This window comes from Carassius auratus, chromosome 27 (assembly GCF_003368295.1).
Source record: "Carassius auratus strain Wakin chromosome 27, ASM336829v1, whole genome shotgun sequence".
NCBI lineage: Eukaryota > Metazoa > Chordata > Actinopteri > Cypriniformes > Cyprinidae > Carassius > Carassius auratus.
In genome coordinates, this window is record NC_039269.1 from 11,289,038 (window position 1) to 11,311,966 (window position 22,929).

Sequence of the window (22,929 nt, forward strand, 5' to 3'; positions counted from 1 at the left end):
TTGTCCCAGGAAAACCACAGTGTTTTTGTGTAAGAGGCGACCTACAGGATTACAGCAAGAATTTCAATTTCACAGTCTTTAGCTCTGAGCTTGAACACGCAGTCAGGCTGGCTAGCAAAGTCAAAAATATATCTGTTCCAGGTCCTGCTTGTGTTGGATTAATCATTTTTATAATATTTAACTGACTTCTGCTTTAGCAATGAGGAAATTGTGTGTGGAAATTATTTGTATTGGATGCTGGACTGTGGAATAATATTGTAAGGAGAATAGGAGCAGTTGGAAGAGTTTTGGTACCTGCTTATTAGGTAAGTGAAGATACAGGGGACAAAAGGTGGACTGAAACGAATCCCCTCCCATAGTCTTGTGTTGGGGCAGGGCTTGTGTTGAGACAGACAGTTAAAGACTGAGTCCTGTCAAACCTGTTGTCATTTCTCCAGACAAGTTTAGCTGCCTGCTTTGAGTTTAGAGATCGCTTGCGTTCTACTCAACTGCCAAAATGATGGAAGAAGTGTCTATTGCTGTGGCCTATGATGCCCATACTTTTGACCAGATGTCCGAAGAGGAGATCCTGGCTAGTCTAGTAGTGGAGACTCTACCAAAGCAAGTGGTAAGTTCAGCAGCCTTTGACCTCTGATGTCTGTCACGTTGATTCAAACCTGACATGCTGGAATTTTTTTAAATCTGTCTACAGCAATGTTGAAATATTACCGCAATCAATATTATTTGTAATCATTTATTTTTAGCGATCGTATACTCCTTGGTACTTATAAGAACATATGTGTGTGTGTGTGTGTGTGAGTGTGTGTGCGTGCGTGTGTGTGTGTAAAATAAATGACCTACCTTAGTGTTAATTTACCTTTTATAATTTTTATAAATTTAGGTATTTATATATATATATATATATATATATATATATATATATATATATATATATATATATATATATATTAGTGTACTTATAAAGTAATATAAATTCTTATAAAATTTCAAGAAATAAACCTCTTATCAATACTGAAATCATAACCGTATAATATGTTACAGTACATTCATTTCATGCCTTTGAGAATTGCACACCTATGATCTGAAACGTCTTTGAATCTTCTTTTTGAACAGGTTCCCTCTAAAAAGCCAAAATTAAGAGATAACCAAGTGCACCCAGAAGACCCACTCGACAGGTACGAGGTAAGATAACACACCCTGGCAAAAACAAAAGCTTCTGTCTTCTTCAACAACACAAGTCTTTCAACATTTACGCCTTGTGAAAATTGCATAATCATGCATTGGATTTGAGATCTTTGGCATAAAAGGATGCTTTCTCTTTCCAGAGAGAAAACCTTAAGCTTCAGGAGACCAGTTTGCGCCTGGAGCAGGAGAATGATGACCTTGCACAAAAACTCGTCACCAGCAAGATTGCGCTGAGGAATGCTCTAGATCAGGTCTGTCAAATTATCACAGGTCAAGCATGTCATACGCAACAGGCCAGTTCATCTTCTGTTTTATTTGCTGTGCATGTTTAGATACATTTGTTGTGTTTTTCAGACCGAGGACCAGGTGGATGAATTAACCAAGGAGCTAATGAAAACCAAACAGCTTCTGATGATTACAGAGGAGGAGAAAAAGGGAAAGGAGGAGGAGGCTACACAGGTGAGCTTTCATGTCACTGATGTCCACAGTCAAGTGTTTGGATAACCTCTGGCCTTGTGTAAAACACTGATGTGTTCAACAGCTGAAAGAGATGTTTAGGAAAGAGCTGGACAAAGCAGAAGCAGACATTAAGAGATCAAACAACATCATTGCCGACTACAAGCAGGTAAACATGGAACTAGATCTCTACACATTCAGTGAACATAACTGAATTTAATGCTAACATTCAACACAATTGCTTGCATCCTTTAGATTTGCTCTCAGCTGAATGCTAAGCTTGAAAACCAGAAAGCTCAAGCAGACAAAGAGCTGGCAGTTGTCAAGGTAAGAATCAGACTGACTTCAAAGGACCTTGACCTTAACCATTATTCTTATGTTAGTAGCATGATATTTAATGATACATGTAACTATTTCAGAACAAGATGCTGGAGTGCGAGCAGTGCAGACACATCTTTAGTATGGATGGATCAATTCAGCTGTGCTCTGAAAATGAAGAAAGCAGTGTTCAGGATGAAGTCAAAGCCTCTCTCAGAGAACAGGTCCAGGAGTTAGAGAAAGAGCTGGCTCAGACCAAGCTACAAATGGTGGAGTCTAAATGCAAGATACAGGTAAGGCAAAATTATCTTTTTGTTATTATTAACACTATAAGGTTCAATTTTGTTAATATTTGTTGATGTATCAGATATCATAAAGTAATAACAAACAAGATTATACAGCATTTATTAGACTACCTGCATGTTATTTTCTGCATATAATAAATTTTTAACATTTCAAGTTGTATAAATTTACAGTAGTTTGTATGTTATGAATAACATCACTCAACTCTCAGAAAAAGAAAGATACAAAAGCTGTCAACAGGGTGATACCTTTTCAAAAGCAGCATACGAGTACCTTATTTACCCTTAAACAGTGCATTGTGTACCTTCAAGGTACATACAGTATCAGTACCTGAAGTGTTATAAATACCTTAATGGTAAATATTTGAAAAGATAAAGCCACAATGAATACCTTTATTACTGTTCTGAGAGTGAACAATGAGCCAAAGTAAATTTTTTAACATAGATAAATGCTGTTTATGATACCTAATCTATTAATCTACCTAATCTCATGATACCTCATCTATTACTTTATATTAAAGGTTCAGTAAGCAATTTTTCAGATACATTATTCATATTTGAAATGATTAAAACAAACACCCGCCCCTAAACTAACAAACATGCTACATGCAACAGGCAAGACAATCAACCCCCCCACCCCCCACTCCCCACCCCACACACATCAAGACTGGACACACCCCTTGCTGGTGATTGGCTACAATGTTTTAGGTTCTCTCTGATCCACTTTTCTCAGAAATCACTTACTGCACCTTTAATGAATTGAAGATTATTGTGTGTTATTAATGTGTCTTATCAATGACTTTAGATTTATCCTACAGAATGTATTTCACTTTTTCATCATTCATTCGTCATCTTGATTTCTTAAGGAGTTGGAACACCAAAATGCAGTTCTGACGAGTGAACTTCAGGCAGCTAAAAACACGTGGCTCAGAAAAACTCTGGGCTCTTTCAGGACAGCTGCCAGCGGCCATCAGAACTCATCTCAAACAGATCCTGCCTGGAGTCCCGCTCATAACCCCCACTCCAGCTGGGTCACCAGAAGGCTCTCCTGGGCCCATCGAGAAGGGAGAGCAGCCAAAGTATGAAAAGGTTAAGCATACTGGTGGAGAAGAAAAGTATTCAGTATGAGCACTCCTGAAATGAGTCTCACAAATTATGAGAAAGCTATTCCCTCAAACAAGCGGACATTATAGATCCGCATGGTTGCAAACACTGGGAATGAGCAGATTCTCGAAGGATGGGTGACAGCGGGAAACAATATCTGCCCTTCTAGAGATGAGCGCAACAGATCAGTTGCTCTTAAGGCAATCTCACATGAAGACTATATGAAGTTTTTGTATTACTGCGTTCAAATATAATGTATTACAAAAATCATCACTATTATAAGTGTTTTGCCAGTTAACCTACAAATTGTGTTTGATGTGGTAACTTCTAAGTGAAACTTCTTATTGAAGTTCACCAAATCCACCTAACTAGTAGGTTACATCAATAGAATATTTTTGAGGGTTAGATCAGGTACTAATTTTAAGGTAATAATTTAAGGTAACAGTTGTCTTCTAATGCTTTTATGGTCCACTGTTGGTACTGTACAATGTGAATGCATTTCTTTCATTATCTTTTCCAACTCAATGAAGTAAGGACAACTATCAATGTAACTGCATTAGGGCCTTTATTTTAATTCAGGACTATTAATTGTTCACTCAAACTGCCAATAAAGCTTTGAATATATTAGCCATCTGGTTACATGTTTTGGATTACACATACTTTGCATGTTCAGAACAGAGCAACAGAAGAAATCAACGGACCTCATAACACAAAAATAGAGATGAGCTTGTCACCTAAAATAATGTAAACATGTACAATGAAAGAAATTATGTTAATATATAAATTAATAACCTTTAGGTCAGACAGGAAAATAAGGCTAAGCTCTACTCTTCTGCATTGTAAAGATCATCAAAAAAGCCCTCAGCGGCTCTGAGCATCTGCACCACAGCATTTAGAAGCAGCATGTCAGTTTGAGGGTCTATTTCCAGTTCTTGGCAGTAGTTTTTCACTGGGACCACAGCAGACAGAGACACACCAAGCTGAGTGCTAACCTCCTGCATCTGTCAAAAAACAGTGCATCAGAAATACTGAAGAACAAAATGTGAAACAAAATAGTGCAGAATATCAATTCAAGTCATATATTAATTTGTACCATTTTGTTGATATAGTGGCTTTGGTAGACATTTTTCAGGTCTTCCGCCACTAAGGGACAGGCCTCATCCACCTTAGTCACCAGAACGAGCTGAGGAATACCTGAAGTACAGAACAAGACATTATTCGATATGTTAGCAAATCCCAGAGACTGCATTGCTATCCTGTGGGTGATTTAGCCCTAGTGGGTACATTTTTATGCTAGTGGTACTCTCAAACCCCATAAGAGATGCTCTTGAGCAAGGGACTTACAGTATAGGGACAGTCCATCTAAAAAATAAAAAATCTTTACTTATGTCATTCCAAACCTGTAAGCAGTTCTTTCTTCTGCTGAACACATAAGAAGATATACTGAAGAATGTTGATAACCAAACATTTTGTTGTTGTTGTTGTTGTCTACAGTGGAAGACAATTGGAACTGAAATGGTTTAGTTACCAGTATTCCTCGAAATATATTTGGGTTCCACTGAAGAAAGTTAGTCATACAGATATGGAAAGACATAAGGGTGACTAAATGAAAACAGAATTTTCATTTTAGGTATCCTATCCCTTTAAACTCAGGCTGCTCTTGTAATAAGTGTACTGTAAATTGAATATCCATAATGTAAATGACACAATAAACTGTTAATCTCTCACCCAGCTGGTTGGTTTTCCTTCGAAAAACTGCAAACTTGTCGACCATTTTGTCAGAGAGGAGCTTGACTTTGCTGATGTCAATCACATACACCACACAGTGAATCCTGTCCTTCAAGCCAGGAGATTTATGGAAATGAGGGGAGTCAGGCTGTATAGGCATCGATGGGTTAAACTGAGAAAGAAACATGTAGAATATCTTTAAATAATTAAGATGTGAGACAGAAAATATTGAATTAAAAATGCAATTAATTACAATGAATGAAAGCCCTTAAATATTTAATTCATGTAATTAACTAGTAAAACATCAATAACATTGATCACCCTTTACCTAAAGTTCTCACCTGATACCTGTCTTGAATGTGGCCCTTCAAAATGTTGGCAAAATCATCTACATCCAGACCGGTGTTCACACCCTCCTCCAGACCCATCGAGTCACACAGAGAGAAGGGAACATGGCTGACACCGCTGCCTGGCTTGATGTAGTAGGTACGAAACTGCATGGCACAGACATACACCAATTATTTTCGAGTACATACAGAAAATTTGTATAACTAATACTTTGCACAATATTTCACTCCATCAGAAAACATCAGAAGTGGACAAATCATGTGTACCTGAGTAGTCAAACTGGTACCAGCAGTGCCAGTGTTGGCCTGCATGCTCACGTAACCCTTGAACACAGAGTTGATGGAGTTGAAGAAGCTTGATTTCCCAGCACCAACAGGACCCACCAGTAGAATCCGAGCCTGTTTGACTGAGCTAACAGAAGGCTTCCAGCCAGAGATGGTGCTTAATAGCACCTTCCTTCGACTAAAAACATTATCATTTTCAAATTTTCAAATCATTTCTAGGAAAACAGTAAGTCAGGAGCATTTAAGTAAATGAAAACAGAAAGAAGTAACAGAAGGTAACAGAAGTAGCATCTATACTACTACAGGAGAGAGTGATTTTGGTTTACTTTACTCACTCAGAGTTCCACTGCACATTTCTCCATGGTTTCTCCATGAGTCCTCCACAGTCTGGTGAGAATCCAAACCAGAGCACAAGTTATTCACACCACCATTTCTGAAGTGCACTACTCTCTCAGAAATTATCTGAAAAATAGCACAAAATAATACAAACCTTCCACTCTGTACACCTCACATTCTGTCAGCTGTAAGTCATTCCCATGCATCTTCTGTGAATCGAATTGGTATGTTCCTGGATTACTGTAGACGGTGGCTGTGTTATTGTAAAGAAACACTAAAGAGTGGAAGTTTGGACCACTGTCAGTGAAAGAAAGCTGAGGATTTCCACTGAACACACGCAGAGGATCTTCCTTCATTTCTTTGTCATTAAAGCTAAAGAGAAAAGCTTTGTCATCCAAAATATTTTGTCCTGTCTGTGCAAAATTTTTGCTAGTGAAAGCTCCGAAAACATATCCAGAATTATTGTAAGCTACAATGACAGTTGGCCCCTGCATATTGCACTTTTGGTGAAATGTAGTGACATTGTATCCATGCACACTGGCTTTGAACAGCAGGCTGAGGTTGGCATGGTTGAATAATGAGCAGAGCTTCTTCTTCTGCCATTTATTCAAGCTGGATGTCACTGTGCTCATAATGATCTGAAAAACATTCAATAAACATGTTTAAATCATGCTGTTATGATTTCAATTTAAAAGAATTTTGAAAAATATGTAACTACACATATTTACAGTACATATTTACACATAGGCTACAGTAAAGTACAACGTATAGATGTTTGCCTGCTTCCATCCAAGCTCATTTGAAAGAATTAGTAGCCTAAGTAAAGTTGGCTAATTGTATTAAACATGCAAAAGAAATGTATTAATTTAAATCAACACACCTTGGCACAAGACGGCTTATTCGTCTTCTTTCTTTCGCTCAGTCGGTAACTGCGCATCAAAAGATATGACTTTCCTTTTAACAGAAACGAAACTTCCGTCGTACGTCATAAAAATAATACGTCATATAATGAGTGGCGGCGCAGGATTGCTTGGTGTCAGGTTGCAGAAAGTCGTTTTACAGTGTAAAATCGTTTCTAGATTAAATACACAGATTTACTTAATATCCAGTCACAACGGTGTATGTGACATTTGTATCCCAATTCCCAAATGTTTTATCGTGAACCTTGAAATGCCACAAACCACGCCCTGCAGTCGGTCTCATTGGTCAACTCTGTCATGGACTCACCTGCCAAGTTCAGTCCGGTTATCATGGGTGGATTCCATCACGTCAAATACTAATAATATAAAATGTCTTTATCTGAACCTAAATAGAACCTCATAAGTGACTTACTTGAAATGATAAAATTAGGCAGCAACCACTGATCTACGTTAGACTACACTGGACATTGTTAAGCTAATGTACTCTTAATATGCATAAAAATACACTGCACACATATATATTTGGTAAAACGGTTAGATTTAGATTACTCTATCAACTCTATCTACCATATTGGCTGATTGTTTCCAGTAATTATGTCTCTATGCATTTTGTGTTTATCTTATCATACAGGCAAAATAATCAGCACAGCATTTACAATTACATTTTAATGTTTTAATTCATATCATTCATATTACATATACGTATACGCACTTTCCTCTATGTGAGTGTACTGTAGCAATACATGGATTCAAAATTATTTTGCACCCCACAAATTTACCAGTCTTTTTACAGAACTCAATTAAGGAGATGCATCTAAAAAATAAATTAATAAAGGCCAGTATGCCCTACAGTAATCAGTATTTAACAGAAACACAGTATATATACGGTAGATATTAGAGCCTCTGCACTGCAGTTACAAGTTACTGTATACTTGGTATGTCAAGCAGTTGGCACTTCAACCAAACATAACATTTCCAAATGGGATGAACTAAAATATCTGTTTCATGCCATCATATTTCTACAGATTTCATAGTGATATTCTAATATAGTGCACTGCATTCATACAATATTTGTGTGACTAAGTGAATAGATACTGGTCCCCAAACAGTCAAAGGGACTGGGAAATGTCTTAAATGCCATCCTTTAAGACCATCCCAAAACAAAGTAAATCTCAAAGTATAAAAATAGCTCTCTTTGTAATCATGTTGTGTAACCTGATCTGTATGGACAACTGAAATAGAAATATCTGTGCCATCCTCAATCCACCCTATACTGGCACTGCTAATTTATTTGTATGTCTGAATGACTGTTTTTAGTGTTCTTCATGCACAGGTATAATGTGGCAATGCAATTTGAATTCTGGGCTATGTTAAAGTCTGCAGTATTTAATTACGACTATTTTTGCAAATTGGGAATCTAGTAAATACTCTTATTAATAATGAACCAGTGTAGTTATACTTCTAGAGTAAATACATCTATGGGTGTTGATTTAATACTTGTGATTTTACTGTGTATGTTAGGCCTTAGCCTCCTGCTAAGGAATCTTTCACAAACACAATATTATAAATCATCTGCCAAGAACAAACAAATCTACAGTGGTAAAAATGCGTATTTGTGACTTTAAATAAGCATGGGATACACAAATGTTAAACACAAAAAAAACATTACTGTCCATCTAGCAGAACTCTACTTTACAAGCAGGGAAAGTCTCCTCCTGCATAGCCACAGTGCTGTTACTGCCTAGGACTGTAATTCCCATTTGCTGTTGTTTTTCTTGGGTTTCCCGGTACCACTCATGCATCATCGGTGATTCAAACGTGGGAATCAGGGTCACCTGGAAGATGATTGAGACTAAGTGTGTGACAGTATTCCCTTAAAAATTGGTAGATTTTATAGGTGCATAAACTCTGCATTTAACTTGCATTTTTATATATTAACCACAGATGGTGATAAAGAGACCAGAGTTCTGTAGTGCATCTAAACTGAATTCTGTCACATGTATATACTCATACATACCGGTACGTCATCGGGCCATACAGATTTTCCCTCTAATAATGCATCCAAAATGGACTTTATCAAGCCTTCCTTGAGTGTGTCATCCCCACTTATTATGTAACAAGACGATCGCAGGCGGCAAAAGAACTCAACATCAATAGTTGAAGCTGCATAGCCTGACGGAAAGTAAGCCAGGTCCAAGTATATGGAAGTGCCAACTTTGCTACCTGCTGGTGAATCAAACACAAGTCAGTGCTAAATAAATATGTACTAGCATACAAAAATGAAAAATATAAGATCAGTTTAGACCTGTTGTGGATCTTTTAGAAGTGGAGCCTGTGCTACGACTAGCCATTATGTCTCCTGCTGAGCTGCTTCTCGAACCACTAACAGATGTACCCTGACTTCCAGCTCTGGTTTTGGTGCCTTGTGTTGAAACACTAGAAGATGTCCTCTGTGTAACTCCTGAAGCTTTTCTGCCTTTTGTTGCAGACTTTACACTGCTAACAGGATCAGGCATACAGGCACCAGGCTGAGGGGGAAGAGGAGGTAAGTCTTTCACAGGTACGGGTGGGGGATCATTTGGCAAAGGGTGATTTCCTCGGTAAGAATTCAAACCATCGTTTAGGTTCTGCGTTTGCAGCTGGACACCACCTTCTTCATCAGAATCCAGAAGTCCGTCTACTGAAATGGATGGGCAATCCTCTAAACCCGGATGTACATCTGAGTCTGTTGCCATTGGGAAATAATCACTGCTAGAAGTAAGAGGAGTCTCCTGAGCTGGATGAGTAGCCTTATTACCTGAACATGAAGGTGGAAGGGGTTTAGCTGCATCTTGGGAGTGGTCACTATCATCAGAAAGGTTCAACGGGCTGGTGTTACTAAAACCTGGTGAGACTGGATCCTCTTGATCCCCAACTGGTTTGAAATGTTTGAACTCACATGGAGAGACCAAGCAGAGGTCAACATCATGGGTAGTATCAAACAATTGACCCTGAGGTCCGGGCGGACACCCATCTGGGCCATCATGAGGTGCCCTCTGTGTGTGAGGATTCTTTAAAGACAAAGACATCCCTACTTTGAAATCAGAACTGACATGGTGTCCATTGGAATAGGATGTTTCGTCTTCATTGGTGGACTCGCTCACCGTTGGCAGCACTTGTTCAAAAGACATTGACAATGACTCATCAACCTCAGTGGACTGCGGTGAACTTACTTCCGCTGGCATTGAGTGAGTGGTGGTAACAGAGGGAGATATGTCAGGCATTATATCTTTAAAGGAGCTAAGAGACAGGAAGCTAGAATGCTTCTCTCTGGAAGAAGTTGAGATGCTCTCTTGGTTACTTTTAGGGCACCCAGACTCTGAAAACTTGGATAATCCCATTTGTTGGCTCTCTGAACCCAGACACATCTTAACCCCAAAACTACTATGATCTTTTGAGGCCCATGTCTCTTCAGGTGACAAGTGATAAGGAGTATGGCCAGCACTATTTGGTCCTGATCTAGGAGATGTTAGCTCTAACGTCTTTTCATCAGGACTGACACAAACTTCTTCAGGCCAATTTGTTGAAAGATTATCTTTCAAAGCCCCTTCAAGCAAAGTATATTCAGTGGGAGTGAGGTCTAAATTTACACAGCGCTCATTTTTTATTTTGACAGAGGGTCTTGCAGATGCTGCAGCCTTGCTAGAGTCTACTATGCTACTACACTGAGACTGCACACTACCCGTTGAGACATTTTTCAGGTTCCCAGAGTCAACAGTTTGCTTTTCCACAAGTAATTCATGTTGCTCTTGATCCATTTCCAGAAATGCTGATGTCATATCTTCTGGTGAAGACAGAGAGCGATTTACATCTTCTGAGTCTGTTGACCACTTCTGATTTTGCTGCTCCTTGTTAGATTTAAAGTTTTTAGCTTTGTGCTCAGCCTGTTTGTTCAAAGTTGCTTCATTTTTTACATTACTGGGCTTATTTGAGTTCTGTAATCCAGTGGAGGTTTTCTTGATATCTTTCCCAAGAGACTTTCTCTCTTCGGTTTTGCTATCTAACTTTGGTCTTCTCATCGAAGAATCCTTGCTACCTAACATTTTTTTATGTCCATTTTCTTGTTTCTTTGAGTCTGATATGTTTGTTTTTCCATTGCTTCTGTCCTTCAAAGAATCTTTTCTTGTAACTTGTCTTGAGGATTTATGTTTCACATTGCTTTCTACTGATTTCAGCTTTTCTTCACTTTTTGGATCATTTCCATTTATGCCTTTGGTTTTTAGTTCTAGATCTCCATGAAGAGCTCTGTCCTTTGAAGCACCATTGCTTAGTCTGGATTCATTTTTGCCAGATTTGGGACTATCCTGACTGTCTGCAACTTTTGGATTCTTTTCTGATTTTGATGTTTCAAAATCTTTGGAGCATACTACAGGCCGCTTTAGAAACTCTAGATGCTTCAGTCTCTCCAGACCATCCATTATCTTCCCTTGTGGTGTAGAGCCAGGGAAGAGGACTCTGATGATTTTCTCCATTGGGTTAGCAGGATGCCAAACAAGCAAAGCACATATAGAGACCGAAGAGGTTAGGTGACCATCTAAACTCTTTGATTTGGAACTATTATCTGGCCAGTTATTCATGAAAGACTCTACTTCTTTGCTACGTTTCACTGGATTTAGGATGTAAAGTTCAAGACATCCCACTCCCATTTTTTGGAAGAGAATAACTGGTTCTATGGAGCCACTTGAATTTCGTAAAAGTGGTTCTGGTGAGATCTTTAGTTTTTCCAAATGCTGTAAAATGAGTGATGCTAGATCACTGCTTCGTAGTATATTAGGATCACCATGAAGTTTTTTAAGTCTGTTAGGGGCATTGAGGAAAACCACACCGAGCTCTGGAGAGATTAGATTCTTTGCCCATTGCTCCTTTTCCTGTAAGACAGTTTTATTTTCCTCAAGCTCTGCGACCTTCCTCTCCAACAGGCTGTTAACTCCTGGCAGGTTGTCTGTTCCAATATGTGTAAGCAACACTGAGTCAACACGGTCCAAATGTCTGACAAGCTTCCAGAAGCAAGACCGTGGATCTGCTCCTCCATTGACCAAAACATTGAAGCCATTGACAGCAAAAAAAGCACAGTCGCCTCTACCGCCTGGAAAAACATAACAGCAAGGACGGCAAAGCTTGAGAAATCCCACTGTCCCAGGAGGCTCTAAGAGGTCAAATGGAGACTGTGGCTCTGAGGACTCAAAAAGGTGGTCCGTGAACTCCTGAAGGCCCCCCATTTTGGGAAGTACCATTAGAGGATTCACCTTAATATCAATAATGTCATGTATGTTGTGCTTTCCTAGCACAAAGGTTTTCCATTTGCCAGTTTTAGGGCAGCTTAAGGTGAGGTTTGCTTTGCCATGTATGCTAACAGAATTTGAAAGAGCTTGAATCTGTTGGAAATGTACAGAAACAAGGCATGAATTCAAATATATGAACACAATTTTTTTTAAACTATTACTGTACTATATTACTGTACAACAGAATCATTTGTAATGCTCAGGAAATATATATTATAAACAAAGCTGGACAGTTTTAAGTTAAACAGTTAAAAGGACATTAAAAATATTGGAATACACATTTCCAGTATGACAAACCTCTTCATCTGAAAAGATATGGGTGAAATCATTTGGAGTGAACTGGCCCGTGTGCAGAACCAGATCACCGGAGTCCTCAAGAGACTGTCCTGTGAGCACCAGCAATTTGTGTCGAGATGTGGATGATATCAAGCTGTGGATCTGAATTCCAAAAAATATTTATAAACTATGAAAATAATCAAGTGTATATTTAACTTTTTTTTTTTTATTATATACATATTACATTTAAATTAAATTTCAATCTGTTATTACTGTAAAAGCGTGCCTCTAAATCAAAAATATAAATTGGATATTGTGTCTAATATTGCCAAGGCACTGTATAATTTTAGCCCTAACATATGTAATGTGACCCTTTAATGTCATTAATTGATTTACATGTAATACAAACAAATGCAATTTAAGAACATAAGACTTTCAGTCACACACCTCAGAGTAGAGAAACCCTTCAGATGGATTTATTACAATTTTAATGTCCAGCACATCTGAACTGAAATGAAATGTCTTCTGACCTATGATAGGGTTGTTGGGAGACAGACAAATTTAAAAAGGGAATTAATTAGAATAAGCATACAAATATGTCATACATATGTGCATTTTTCAATAGCAAACATTAATGCATTGCTAATCTACCAATAAAGAGGAATGCAAAATAAGTTCAATCAACTACATTTGCACTGAATTTTAAAGTGGAACATTCTACAGTGCAAGAACTTAAATATTTAGATATACCGGAATCTTTTTAAATCATCACTTCAAAGTGTCTGATGCTGACAGTCAGATCTCAACCAAAGTTTTGCAAATGTAAACAGTTTCTCTGAGTATTAGAGCTCCAAACCTCTATATAATTTGTCAGCAAAATTCACTTTCAAAACTACTGCAACAGAATGTTCCAGAACTGTTTTTCCACAGCAGCCAAAGTCTGAACAATTGGTAGAAAGCACTTCCTTCCTTCTTTCTGCTGTGTCTACTGAAATAACAACCTTTACCGAATAATAGAAGCTTTACAGAAATTGCAACTGGGTGCAGTTTAGACAGTTCTCATTACACAATATAAATATTAAAATGATAATAAATAAATGATTCTCTCCCAGTAAAAAAAACATATTTCTGTATGGCTGTAATGAACAAGTATTTATTGGGTTCCTACATGTAAACTAAGCAAGAAACAGAAGCATATTAGTACCATTAGCATATTCTGAATAGTCTAATGCAAGGCTATTCAAATCCTGTCCTGTAGGGCCAGTGCACTGCAGAGTTTAGCTCCAACCCTGATCAAACCCACCAACCTGTGATTTTCTAATGATCCCAAATATATTGATTAACAGGCTCAGGTGTGTTTGATTAGTTTTGGAGCTAAACTCTACAGTGCACTAGCCATCCAGGGCAAGATTTGAATAGCCCTGATCTAATGCATACATGCTCATTTTCTACTTTTCTTGTGTTTGCATGACCCATAATTCTTTGAGCTTATATGCATGTTTTCATTTTCATATTGGCTTAATAGGACTATTCCATTAATTACTGGAATAATGCTGCACGTCTGATACTGTATGGAGCTTTGCTGGGGCTGAACTACACAGTTTCTTCTTGGTTAATTCTTAAGATCACATCCCACACATATATCAAATGCAACAAAAGATAGGCCAATATTCCTTAAAAGTGTTGCCTATTGTACTTGAAGCTCATGTCAATCACTGCAAACCCAAAAGAAGGTGACCCTTACCTCTTATGTCTTTGGATTGATAAGAGGAATGCTGAGAAACAAAGAGTTTCAGCTGCTTATCCAAATTACACACTGTGAGGTCCACATCCCATGCACGGATACCTGTGTTAAGGCGATGCAAATATATGTAAAAATTAATATAACTCAATACATCAAAATGTGTGCTAATGTATTTTTTGACACTTGATGTACTGGGTTTATTGCAAAAACAATAAATGTTGATTGAAATGAACTGCTTTCTAAATCCCCCCCAGAGAAAAAGCACTGCAGTCAGCACGTAACTGAAACAAAATGTGAGACACAATGTGGCTTTCAGAGACAAATGAGATGGTTGGCTGACTATCCCTCAAAAAAAGACCTCGTTTTGTGGCACTGGTCTCTGTACTCATGAAATATAAAAGCCTCTGAACAGCATGTTCTCATCATTTGTGACCAAAAAAAGAAGCCCACTCATCACTGCTAGGACTGAAATAAGAAAACATCTAACATTGTTGGTATAAATAGCAGCTAAATCAGGTATATTTCATTAAATGGCTAGGAAGGGGTGGACTGACAATAAACTAAAGCAATATTGTAATATTCTAAGTAAAATTGAAATCTGGCAAATTGCTCCTGTGTGAGGCAAAACCTAAATTAAAAAAGAAAAATTCTCTCCGTATTTACTTTTATTTTATTTTCCTGTGAACATTTAATCATCTTTCTTTGTAGACAAATGTCCATGTTTGCCTGATCACTCCCATGGAGACAGGCTCTCACAGCGTTTCGATTGCCCACACATCTGTCAGTATCTGACATGTTGTTAAAGCCTTCTGTAGTCACAATAAAATGGTACCCAAAAAGTCACTTTTCTGTTACTGTTATTGAAATCTGTTGGACTGTCTTGCAGGAAAATCCATGTTAAGCTAGTAGCTGTGTTTTGTAGCATGTAGCTGGTTTTTCGCTGGTGTAAGATGATTATTAATTGGCTAGCTTAGACCAGCTAGACACAATTGTTTAAAAAAAAACAGCTAGTTAAAGGTAGAATTCTCATCAGGTTAATGATGGCCACTAAAGTTACATGCAAGCAAAAACCGATCGCTGAGGTGGGTGTAAACCATAGGGTGTAAACATGCGCCGTGTCTAAACTGTTGGGCACCCTGAAGAACAAAACGACTTAAAATATTTCTATATAAACACTTATCAACAAGTAAAGCAAATAATGTAGCTAAGCATACTAGAGGGCTGATGCACAACGAGGCTATTTTTGATGTTTACTATCTGGATGCTAAAACACTGCAGTGCAGAGAAGAGCTGCACGAATATTCCCAGGGCATGGTATTATTACTTTAAACTACATACAGTAACGTTACGTAGGAAAGATTGTGGAACTATATTGTGTAAATAATAATAATAATAAGTGAAAATAATACAAATGATCATTTATTGCTGAAGACGAGAGATCTTGTCTGGCGCAATAAGCAAGACTGTGATTGTGTTTCATCTCCATTCACCAGGCAATCGGTGAATCTATCAAAGAATTAAATATCCAAAATGCTCGCAACCTGTCCTATACTAGATATAATGAAAATCTCTAATGTAATATGATAACGGCATGTATTAACTGTGTTGTTATTCATTTCTTCTAAATCAACATTTGAAAAAAAAAAAGCAATACCTCGTTCAATCTCCACCACAATATAGTCCAGTATATGCGGTCTATATAGCGCACCGATTACAATCAACATCGAGTATTTGTCATTGCTGAATCCAGGATGGGCTGTCAAGTCCTCCGATTCCATCGCTGCCGTTAGACCCGACGCCATGTTGGAAAGTTATTCTTATGATGTAATACACAAACAATCGAGCATTATTGAAGGAACAGGCGGATACTTTGAATGGAACTGAAGCTGACCAATCGAAGTCAGTATTCAGACCGCCTTGTTGCATGCCTTGTTAAGGAATGCATTTAACAGCCTATATAATTATATGAATTTGTAATAAATAAATAAAATATATATATATATATATACACACACACACACACACTCAAAATAAGGAAAGCAAAACAAGTAAGCCATTCAGTATTCTTTACTTTACTTTACTTTACTTTATTGGTTTATAGTAATGTGGACAACCTCTTTTAATCAAAAGAGCAGCTTTAGCCTCTACGGCTAATTTCCAGCTGTAGTCCCCAGCCAGTTATTAATTGGCATACATCAATAAATACATTGCAATTAATACAAGGCTTAAGCAAGAGCTTAGACAAACAAACAAGGTGGTACAAAATTGAAACAGACAAGCAGGCACAAATTACAAAGACATAAAAGCAGGTCAAGCAATAAACTAGAGAAAATTGACACCAAAGATAATCATGCAAAGGCCACATTGAAGCACATATAAGACATAGCATTGAGACAGTTAGCAGAGATCAAGTGGCAGAAGCATGATCATGTCACATCTAGTGCGCACATCACATCTAGCATATTAATGTGTGCAGGTGTAATTGTCGGTTAGCCAATTTTTAAGGTGTGCAGTAAAAGTCGAATACATATGTATGTTTTTAATTGTAATGGGCAATGAGTTCCAGTTATGTATTGCAGTAAAAGAAAATGATAATTGACCAAATGCACTTTTTCTTAGTGGGATTACTAGGTCGCCACGTGTGGTGCTTCTGGTATTATGACTGCTGCTATTACGTTGGATTATGAATGAATTGAAAGGAGGCGGAGCGGTATTATGTAAAATTTTGTGAACCAGACAAATATTTTTGTATTTGATTACATTTTCCCAGCTCAGCAGTTTATAGTTTTTAAGGATTATACAATGGTGTAAACTGTTAGGCTTCTGGTCCAAGATTTTAAGAGTTTTTTTATAAATAGTTGCTAGTGGCTTAAGTGATGAGCTGTTAGTTTGTCCCCAGCTTGTCAGACAATATGTTAGATGTGACATAATCATTGCATCCATAAATAATTTAGCAGCATTAAAAGTAAGGGCACTTCTAATATATCTAAAATTAGCTAAACTAAACTTGACCCTATTGCAGACTTTCTTAATATGTGTTTTAAAAGAGAGAATAGAATCAATAATAACGCCCAGATATTTAAATTGTGGCACAATAGTAATTCATTCATTCATTCAAGCCATTCATGTCTTTATTTTACATTTCCGTACATTTCCCCCAGATATCCTTTGTCTTAATAAAGGCATTTTGAAATAAAAAAAGTGGCATGACGTTCCTTGTGGAAAACCGCATAACTTGCCAACTATTGCATCTTTACATACTGCACACTGCTCACCTGCATCACACTTTAGATGTACACTATGAGTAATAAAGTGGTCAATGTAATAACAGTACATAAACAGAAACACATATTGCAGTGTATGATGTCATGGGTAGACTATACATCTTATATGTAAAATCATTACATAATGTTAACATATTTGTTTCCATGCATTTGACATGTCACAATATGTTCTCATTTTTTTTGTCAACTCATATTCTTTTTAAATGATTCAATTCAAAGTGGAAAAGTGCAGTGAACTAACTTATAATTTTACTTGAAAATCAAAGCCTATCAGAGAATGAAGTCACATAATTATGATTAAAACAATTTTTACATGAGGGTAGAATTGGAAAAAAAAGTGTAAATCTTCTCCATTTGTGTGAAATGCTACATTACCAAAGGAAGTATAGGCTAAACCTTTTTCGGGTTTGTAGCAGTTGTTTATTTTTTAACTTCTCAAGAACCTCTTGCAGTACCTCCATCTGTAAAATAATGACAATTTTTAAATCCATTTCCTGAGATTATACAAGATGATTGGTTCTTCTCGTTTCTCTTTCCAGTGCTCCATCATGAAAGAAAGGGAAAAATACGTAACTCACCAAATTGTTCTCATCCTGTGTTTTTATGGCACTCTCCAAAGAGTGACGGTCAAGTGAGTCATAACAGCTTTTGAGAATGAAAGACAGGGCAGAAGCAGCAGCAATAAGGATGATCCATCCACTAACCATGATGCTGAAGGTTTGCTTGGTCTCCACAGCAGAATATGGTGTGTGGTTTCATAGTGTGATGAAGAGCTGCTTTTTGTTAATGGATTCAACATCACCTGCCGCTGAATTCATGATGACGACCCTCAGTGACACGTAAAGCTCATGCAAGGGCATATTCCCATATTTCTAGTAGTTTATGAGGGAAAAGATCAGCAGATTTCCTGATATTGCAGATGCAGTTTGTATTCTTACTCTGACCATGTATTCTGTCTGCTTATGCCTATGTTTGTATTCTGTTATAAACCACAAGTTTCCTTTTACAGACTCAGAGACCCCACCCAAAATTTCAGATAACCCATGGACCCCAAAAAGCTAAATTTTTTCGGTAACAGTATACAATAATTTTCATAAATACCATAAGCATTTTACATAGTATAGGCCTACTTATTAGTAGAGGTCATATAGTTTGAAAACTATAGGAACATTTTATTTGTTGTTCAGGTTTTTACATCTATATGCTGTTATGTTATGTTTGAAGTGTTATTTAATTTCTTAGTTGTTACTTTTTAAAGAAACTTATATATATTTAGTATTAGCCTTTAATCAGTGCAATATCCTCACACACCAGCAGGGGTTGACAAACCTCTGAATAAAATCCTAAACAACTGGGTGGCTCTTTGGGCTGATAATCTAAGTAAATCATTTAAAAACATATTTTCATTATCATTTTTAAATTAATCAACTGAAATTAATATATGTTACTCAAGATATGTGACAGATGATTGCATGGTGTGGATGATTGCGAGTCAATCCCATATTGACACTGATCTGTCAAGGAGGAACAGATGATTGGGGGCATGTATGAAGAGTAACCAGGGTCAGTGGCCTTTCTTCATGTACTAATGAGAAAACCTGTATGGCACAGACCCAAAGGCAATAGATGTCTGGGGTGACAGAACATTGATGAAGTAATTCTAACCTAATTCAGAAAATTAAAAATAAAACTTTCATTTTAATCCCACTTTAAAACTTCTTAAACTAATTACTAAGTACATGTAATAATGTTGTACAGTATGTAAATATAATGATAACATAGGTATGTGTATGTATATATCACAAACACGCACACACTTATTGAGAAACATTGAAATGCTTACGCTACATTACTTTATTTATTTATTTACATAGGCCAGATGTTGTTTGCAAAACATAAGAAATAGCTTAAGTATAGATTTAAAAAGTCAGAATAACTCTCAAATATTTTAATCAAGTGTGTGAATGTTGATATTAAATAAAAACTGAGAAATATCAAATTGGAAATTTATATTGTGTACATGAACTACGAGAATTGAATCGTCGGAGTTATTTATTGCTATACTATTTTATAATGGCTACTAACTTTCACGATCATTCTATGGAGCGAGGTCTTTTTACAGAACTGAAGAGCTATAGCTGACTCTGCTAGCAAGACCATATTAAAGTCACTTGATAAAGGATTAAGATGATAAACACGTTGTCAACAGTTGATTCATGGTCCTAAAACTTTGTCAAACTAATTTTATTCAACTGATGTAATCATGACAGCTCTGATTGAGCAGATTATTATCATGCAAAATGATTTTCCTCTAACAATCAGGTAATCCTCCCCTCCGTGTTTCGATTCACAGCTCTCCTTTATTTTGATGTAACGTTACGCTAACACATTATCACTAGCATAACATTAAAGCTGAACAGTTCAAGAGTAAGAGAGTATGATATCTAATCATTTACCTACATCGAAACCAACTAAGTTAGTGTAATATTTAAATGTAGTTATTCGTTTTGATGTAATCACTGAATCGGTACCTTCGTGATCATCTTAATTTCTGAGGTCCACGGCATGCCCACGCATGTTCCTGTCCTCGTGCTCAGGCCTCAACGAGAAGGTAAATATCTCGCCACCAGATGGAGCGCTGGACAAAGATTACAGTAACAGGGGCTATCAATAAATGCCTTTCAAAATAGTTCAGAAAATTGGATGACTTTTGCATCAACCAATTAATTACGCAAACATTAATAAATGTGTATTTCTCATTTGAGTCAATATATGCAGATGGTTAAGTAATGCATTTTAGCATGTAGCAGTCTCATAATAAATTCATATTATGATGCATTATTTTTACTAATTATTTAATGTGCAAACAGCGTCTTTTGCAAATACATATAGCCTATATAAAATTGTGAGATTGACAGAAATGTCAACTGCAAAATAAACAATAAATAAATAAATGGTAAAGAAAATGCATGGACAAATAATATACCTCTATATTATCATATATGATCATATATGTGTTTTCTTTTAAAAGGTTAACAATATTTAAAAACTCAAAGGGTATACTTCGTGTAGGCTGGGTTGCAGTTGACAAAAAACAAACAAACAAACAAACAGGATTGCGGAATTTCATAATGAAGAATAGACCCTTGACCGTTCGTTCCTTACACAAAGACAATTTCAGTTGACACAATACTTCACACAATAGGAGACTCCATAGAAACCTCATGTGCCAGTTAGCGTGAGGTTTCGGCTGCAGTTTCAACCACGCCTACTACACTACTCCTGCTTTAAAAACACCGGCTCTCACAGCTTCAAGTCAAACACGCGTCGAGACAGTGACAAAGAAAGAGGTAGCTATCTGAGCAGTGCGAGAGAGACACCACTCGAAATCTCTGTGGATTACTACTGCCTTCAAAGATCGCCGTACTACTCACTGGAATTATATTATTTTGAGGAAATTTCGATTTCTGGATTATTATAAAATTTAATGACAAACATGACTCTGGAAGAAGTTGTTGGATGCAACAGCACTGACAGAAAGTAAGTTAACGTTACTTGTTTGTTTTTTAGCATTTCAAAGTCTCAAAAAATATCTGTTTTCATTTTTAAGGTGTTTCGAAAAGTTAAAACTGATATATTATTTTTCTCTAAAGAATGGAGACTGTAAGTGAAGCTCTTGAAGAGCTGCTAGTAGCTGCACAGCGACAGAACTGTCTGACAGTAGGAGTCTACGAGTCTGCACAGCTCATGAATGTGTAAGTATTGTATTCAGTCCACAATATAATTCAGTGATATGCATTAGACCAAACTGCAAAAAACCTAAGTGCATATTAACTTAAAGGCATTTACTGACTTCTATAGGGATCCAGACAGCGTGGTCCTCTGCGTTTTAGCGACCGATGAGGAGGACGAGAATGATGTTGCGCTTCAGATCCACTTCACGCTCATCCAAGCCTTCTGTTGCGACATCGACATCAACATCGTGCGCGTCTCCGGCATGAAGCGTCTGGCACAGGTCCTCGGGGAGCCGCTCTCCACTGACAGCAACGCCAACGAACCAAGAGACCTCCACTGCATACTAGTAACTGTAAGTATTAATTCTCATATTACAGATAAACGTAGCCTATAACATTTGGGAGAGGGGTGCAGTTTGTTCATATAGCATTTGTCGTCGTTAGCCACCTTTGAACTTTTTAAACAATTTTTTTTTGGGGGGGGATGGGGGGGGTGTATGTAGCCTTAATAGCCTATATTCTAATGAAGAATGACAGTTTTGCCACTAGACTATAGAATTGTATTTAGGCCTATACTATTCATAAAGACCTGTTGTAGGCTACTTGTAAGACACCCACTCTCCCACCCCCACCGTAATTCACACCCTTAACACAAACTGGGTTAACAAGCTATTGTCAAACAAGATATGGAATACTAATCATATTGCGTTCCTTCTCATAGAACCCACAAGCCGAGCATCTCAAGCTGAATGAAGTGGGGAGTTACTGTAAGGAAAGCCGTTGCAGGAACCAGTGGGTGGCCTCCATTGCCCTGCAAGAGCGTTGAGGTGCCATGCACTGAAATGTGCTGAAGAGAACCAGGACATTGATGTCGTCCTTCAACCGTCATGAGGACATACTCATCAATTCAAGGGGACTGTCTAAAAGTCCATTACGAAGCTTCCACGTCCATGATTATGGAATTCTAAGTGTCAGAGGATACTAGAGACTTTCGTCCACGTTCCTCATATTGCATGATCGGTGGTGTCGCCCTTTGGAGGGACCAAATGAGCACCAGGGTGGTCGGTGGACTTTGATGCAGCAAGGATGATGGGGGATCCGGACCGTGGCAGATGGCTGCACTTTGCACTCCACGTGGGGAGAGAATGAATAACACATGACTCCGACCTGACAATACTGTGATGGGTCTATACAGGAAAAGAAGCTCTGTCTTAAAGAGAGACTGCTATTTAAGGACTGAACTGTCTTAATTTTTATTTATGCATAACACTGATGTCATTCACGACAAATAATATATTTGGTTATTTATACATTTACAAATGTTTACCTTTTTCTTATGAAATAAATGTTATGCTTAATGATTGAAAACGAACAGTCTGTGTGTTGTGTTTTTTATGCCAGATTTAAAAACAGAGTGCATCTTGGACATTATAAAAACTGTCACATGTGCTGACATGAGTTCAGTTCAGAGCTCATAACAAAAACAAATTACTTAAACATATTCTTGCTTCCTCATAGTCAACTATTATCATTTCATGTTATTTTAGGCACAACAATAAGGAAGAAAGGGACATAAATTGTTCTGTGGG

General features: G+C 37.4%; 4 protein-coding genes and 1 long non-coding RNA gene across 6 annotated transcripts; 2 read left to right on the forward strand and 3 right to left on the reverse strand.

Annotated features, from left to right (window-relative positions):
- The first annotated feature begins 286 nt into the window (after positions 1-286).
- On the forward strand, positions 287-3,992 carry rabgap1l2 (RAB GTPase activating protein 1-like 2). The gene is made up of 9 exons (XM_026205868.1): positions 287-305; positions 438-607; positions 1,114-1,182; positions 1,326-1,436; positions 1,540-1,644; positions 1,727-1,810; positions 1,897-1,968; positions 2,061-2,252; positions 3,128-3,992. The coding sequence occupies exons 2-9, from the start codon at positions 497-499 to the stop codon at positions 3,344-3,346; spliced, it is 963 nt and encodes a 320-aa protein (XP_026061653.1). The 5' UTR covers positions 287-305; positions 438-496; the 3' UTR covers positions 3,347-3,992.
- Positions 3,913-7,116, reverse strand: LOC113045472 (interferon-induced protein 44-like). The gene is made up of 8 exons (XM_026205867.1): positions 6,942-7,116; positions 6,216-6,699; positions 6,061-6,112; positions 5,708-5,903; positions 5,435-5,587; positions 5,094-5,265; positions 4,459-4,559; positions 3,913-4,366 (listed from the first exon to the last, which is right to left on the reverse strand). The coding sequence occupies exons 1-8, from the start codon at positions 6,996-6,998 to the stop codon at positions 4,190-4,192; spliced, it is 1,392 nt and encodes a 463-aa protein (XP_026061652.1). The 5' UTR covers positions 6,999-7,116; the 3' UTR covers positions 3,913-4,189.
- Positions 7,117-7,632: 516 nt separating this feature from the next.
- map1sb (microtubule-associated protein 1Sb) lies at positions 7,633-16,236 on the reverse strand. Of its 2 annotated transcripts, none has more exons than XM_026205865.1 (7): positions 15,977-16,236; positions 14,323-14,424; positions 13,026-13,108; positions 12,600-12,740; positions 9,287-12,395; positions 8,999-9,207; positions 7,633-8,816 (listed from the first exon to the last, which is right to left on the reverse strand). In XM_026205865.1, the coding sequence occupies exons 1-7, from the start codon at positions 16,122-16,124 to the stop codon at positions 8,658-8,660; spliced, it is 3,951 nt and encodes a 1,316-aa protein (XP_026061650.1). In that variant the 5' UTR covers positions 16,125-16,236; the 3' UTR covers positions 7,633-8,657. The 2 variants fall into 2 exon arrangements, with proteins under 2 accessions (XP_026061650.1, XP_026061651.1); XM_026205866.1 differs by having other exon boundaries at positions 8,999-9,204; positions 15,977-16,235.
- Positions 16,237-17,500: 1,264 nt separating this feature from the next.
- Positions 17,501-20,480, reverse strand: LOC113045474 (uncharacterized). The gene is made up of 3 exons (XR_003275990.1): positions 20,138-20,480; positions 18,185-18,478; positions 17,501-18,067 (listed from the first exon to the last, which is right to left on the reverse strand). It is a non-coding gene; the product is annotated as an uncharacterized LOC113045474 (long non-coding RNA).
- Positions 20,481-20,914: 434 nt separating this feature from the next.
- gadd45bb (growth arrest and DNA-damage-inducible, beta b) lies at positions 20,915-22,712 on the forward strand. The gene is made up of 4 exons (XM_026205869.1): positions 20,915-21,146; positions 21,260-21,361; positions 21,468-21,693; positions 22,062-22,712. The coding sequence occupies exons 1-4, from the start codon at positions 21,094-21,096 to the stop codon at positions 22,164-22,166; spliced, it is 486 nt and encodes a 161-aa protein (XP_026061654.1). The 5' UTR covers positions 20,915-21,093; the 3' UTR covers positions 22,167-22,712.
- The last annotated feature ends 217 nt before the right edge of the window (positions 22,713-22,929 follow it).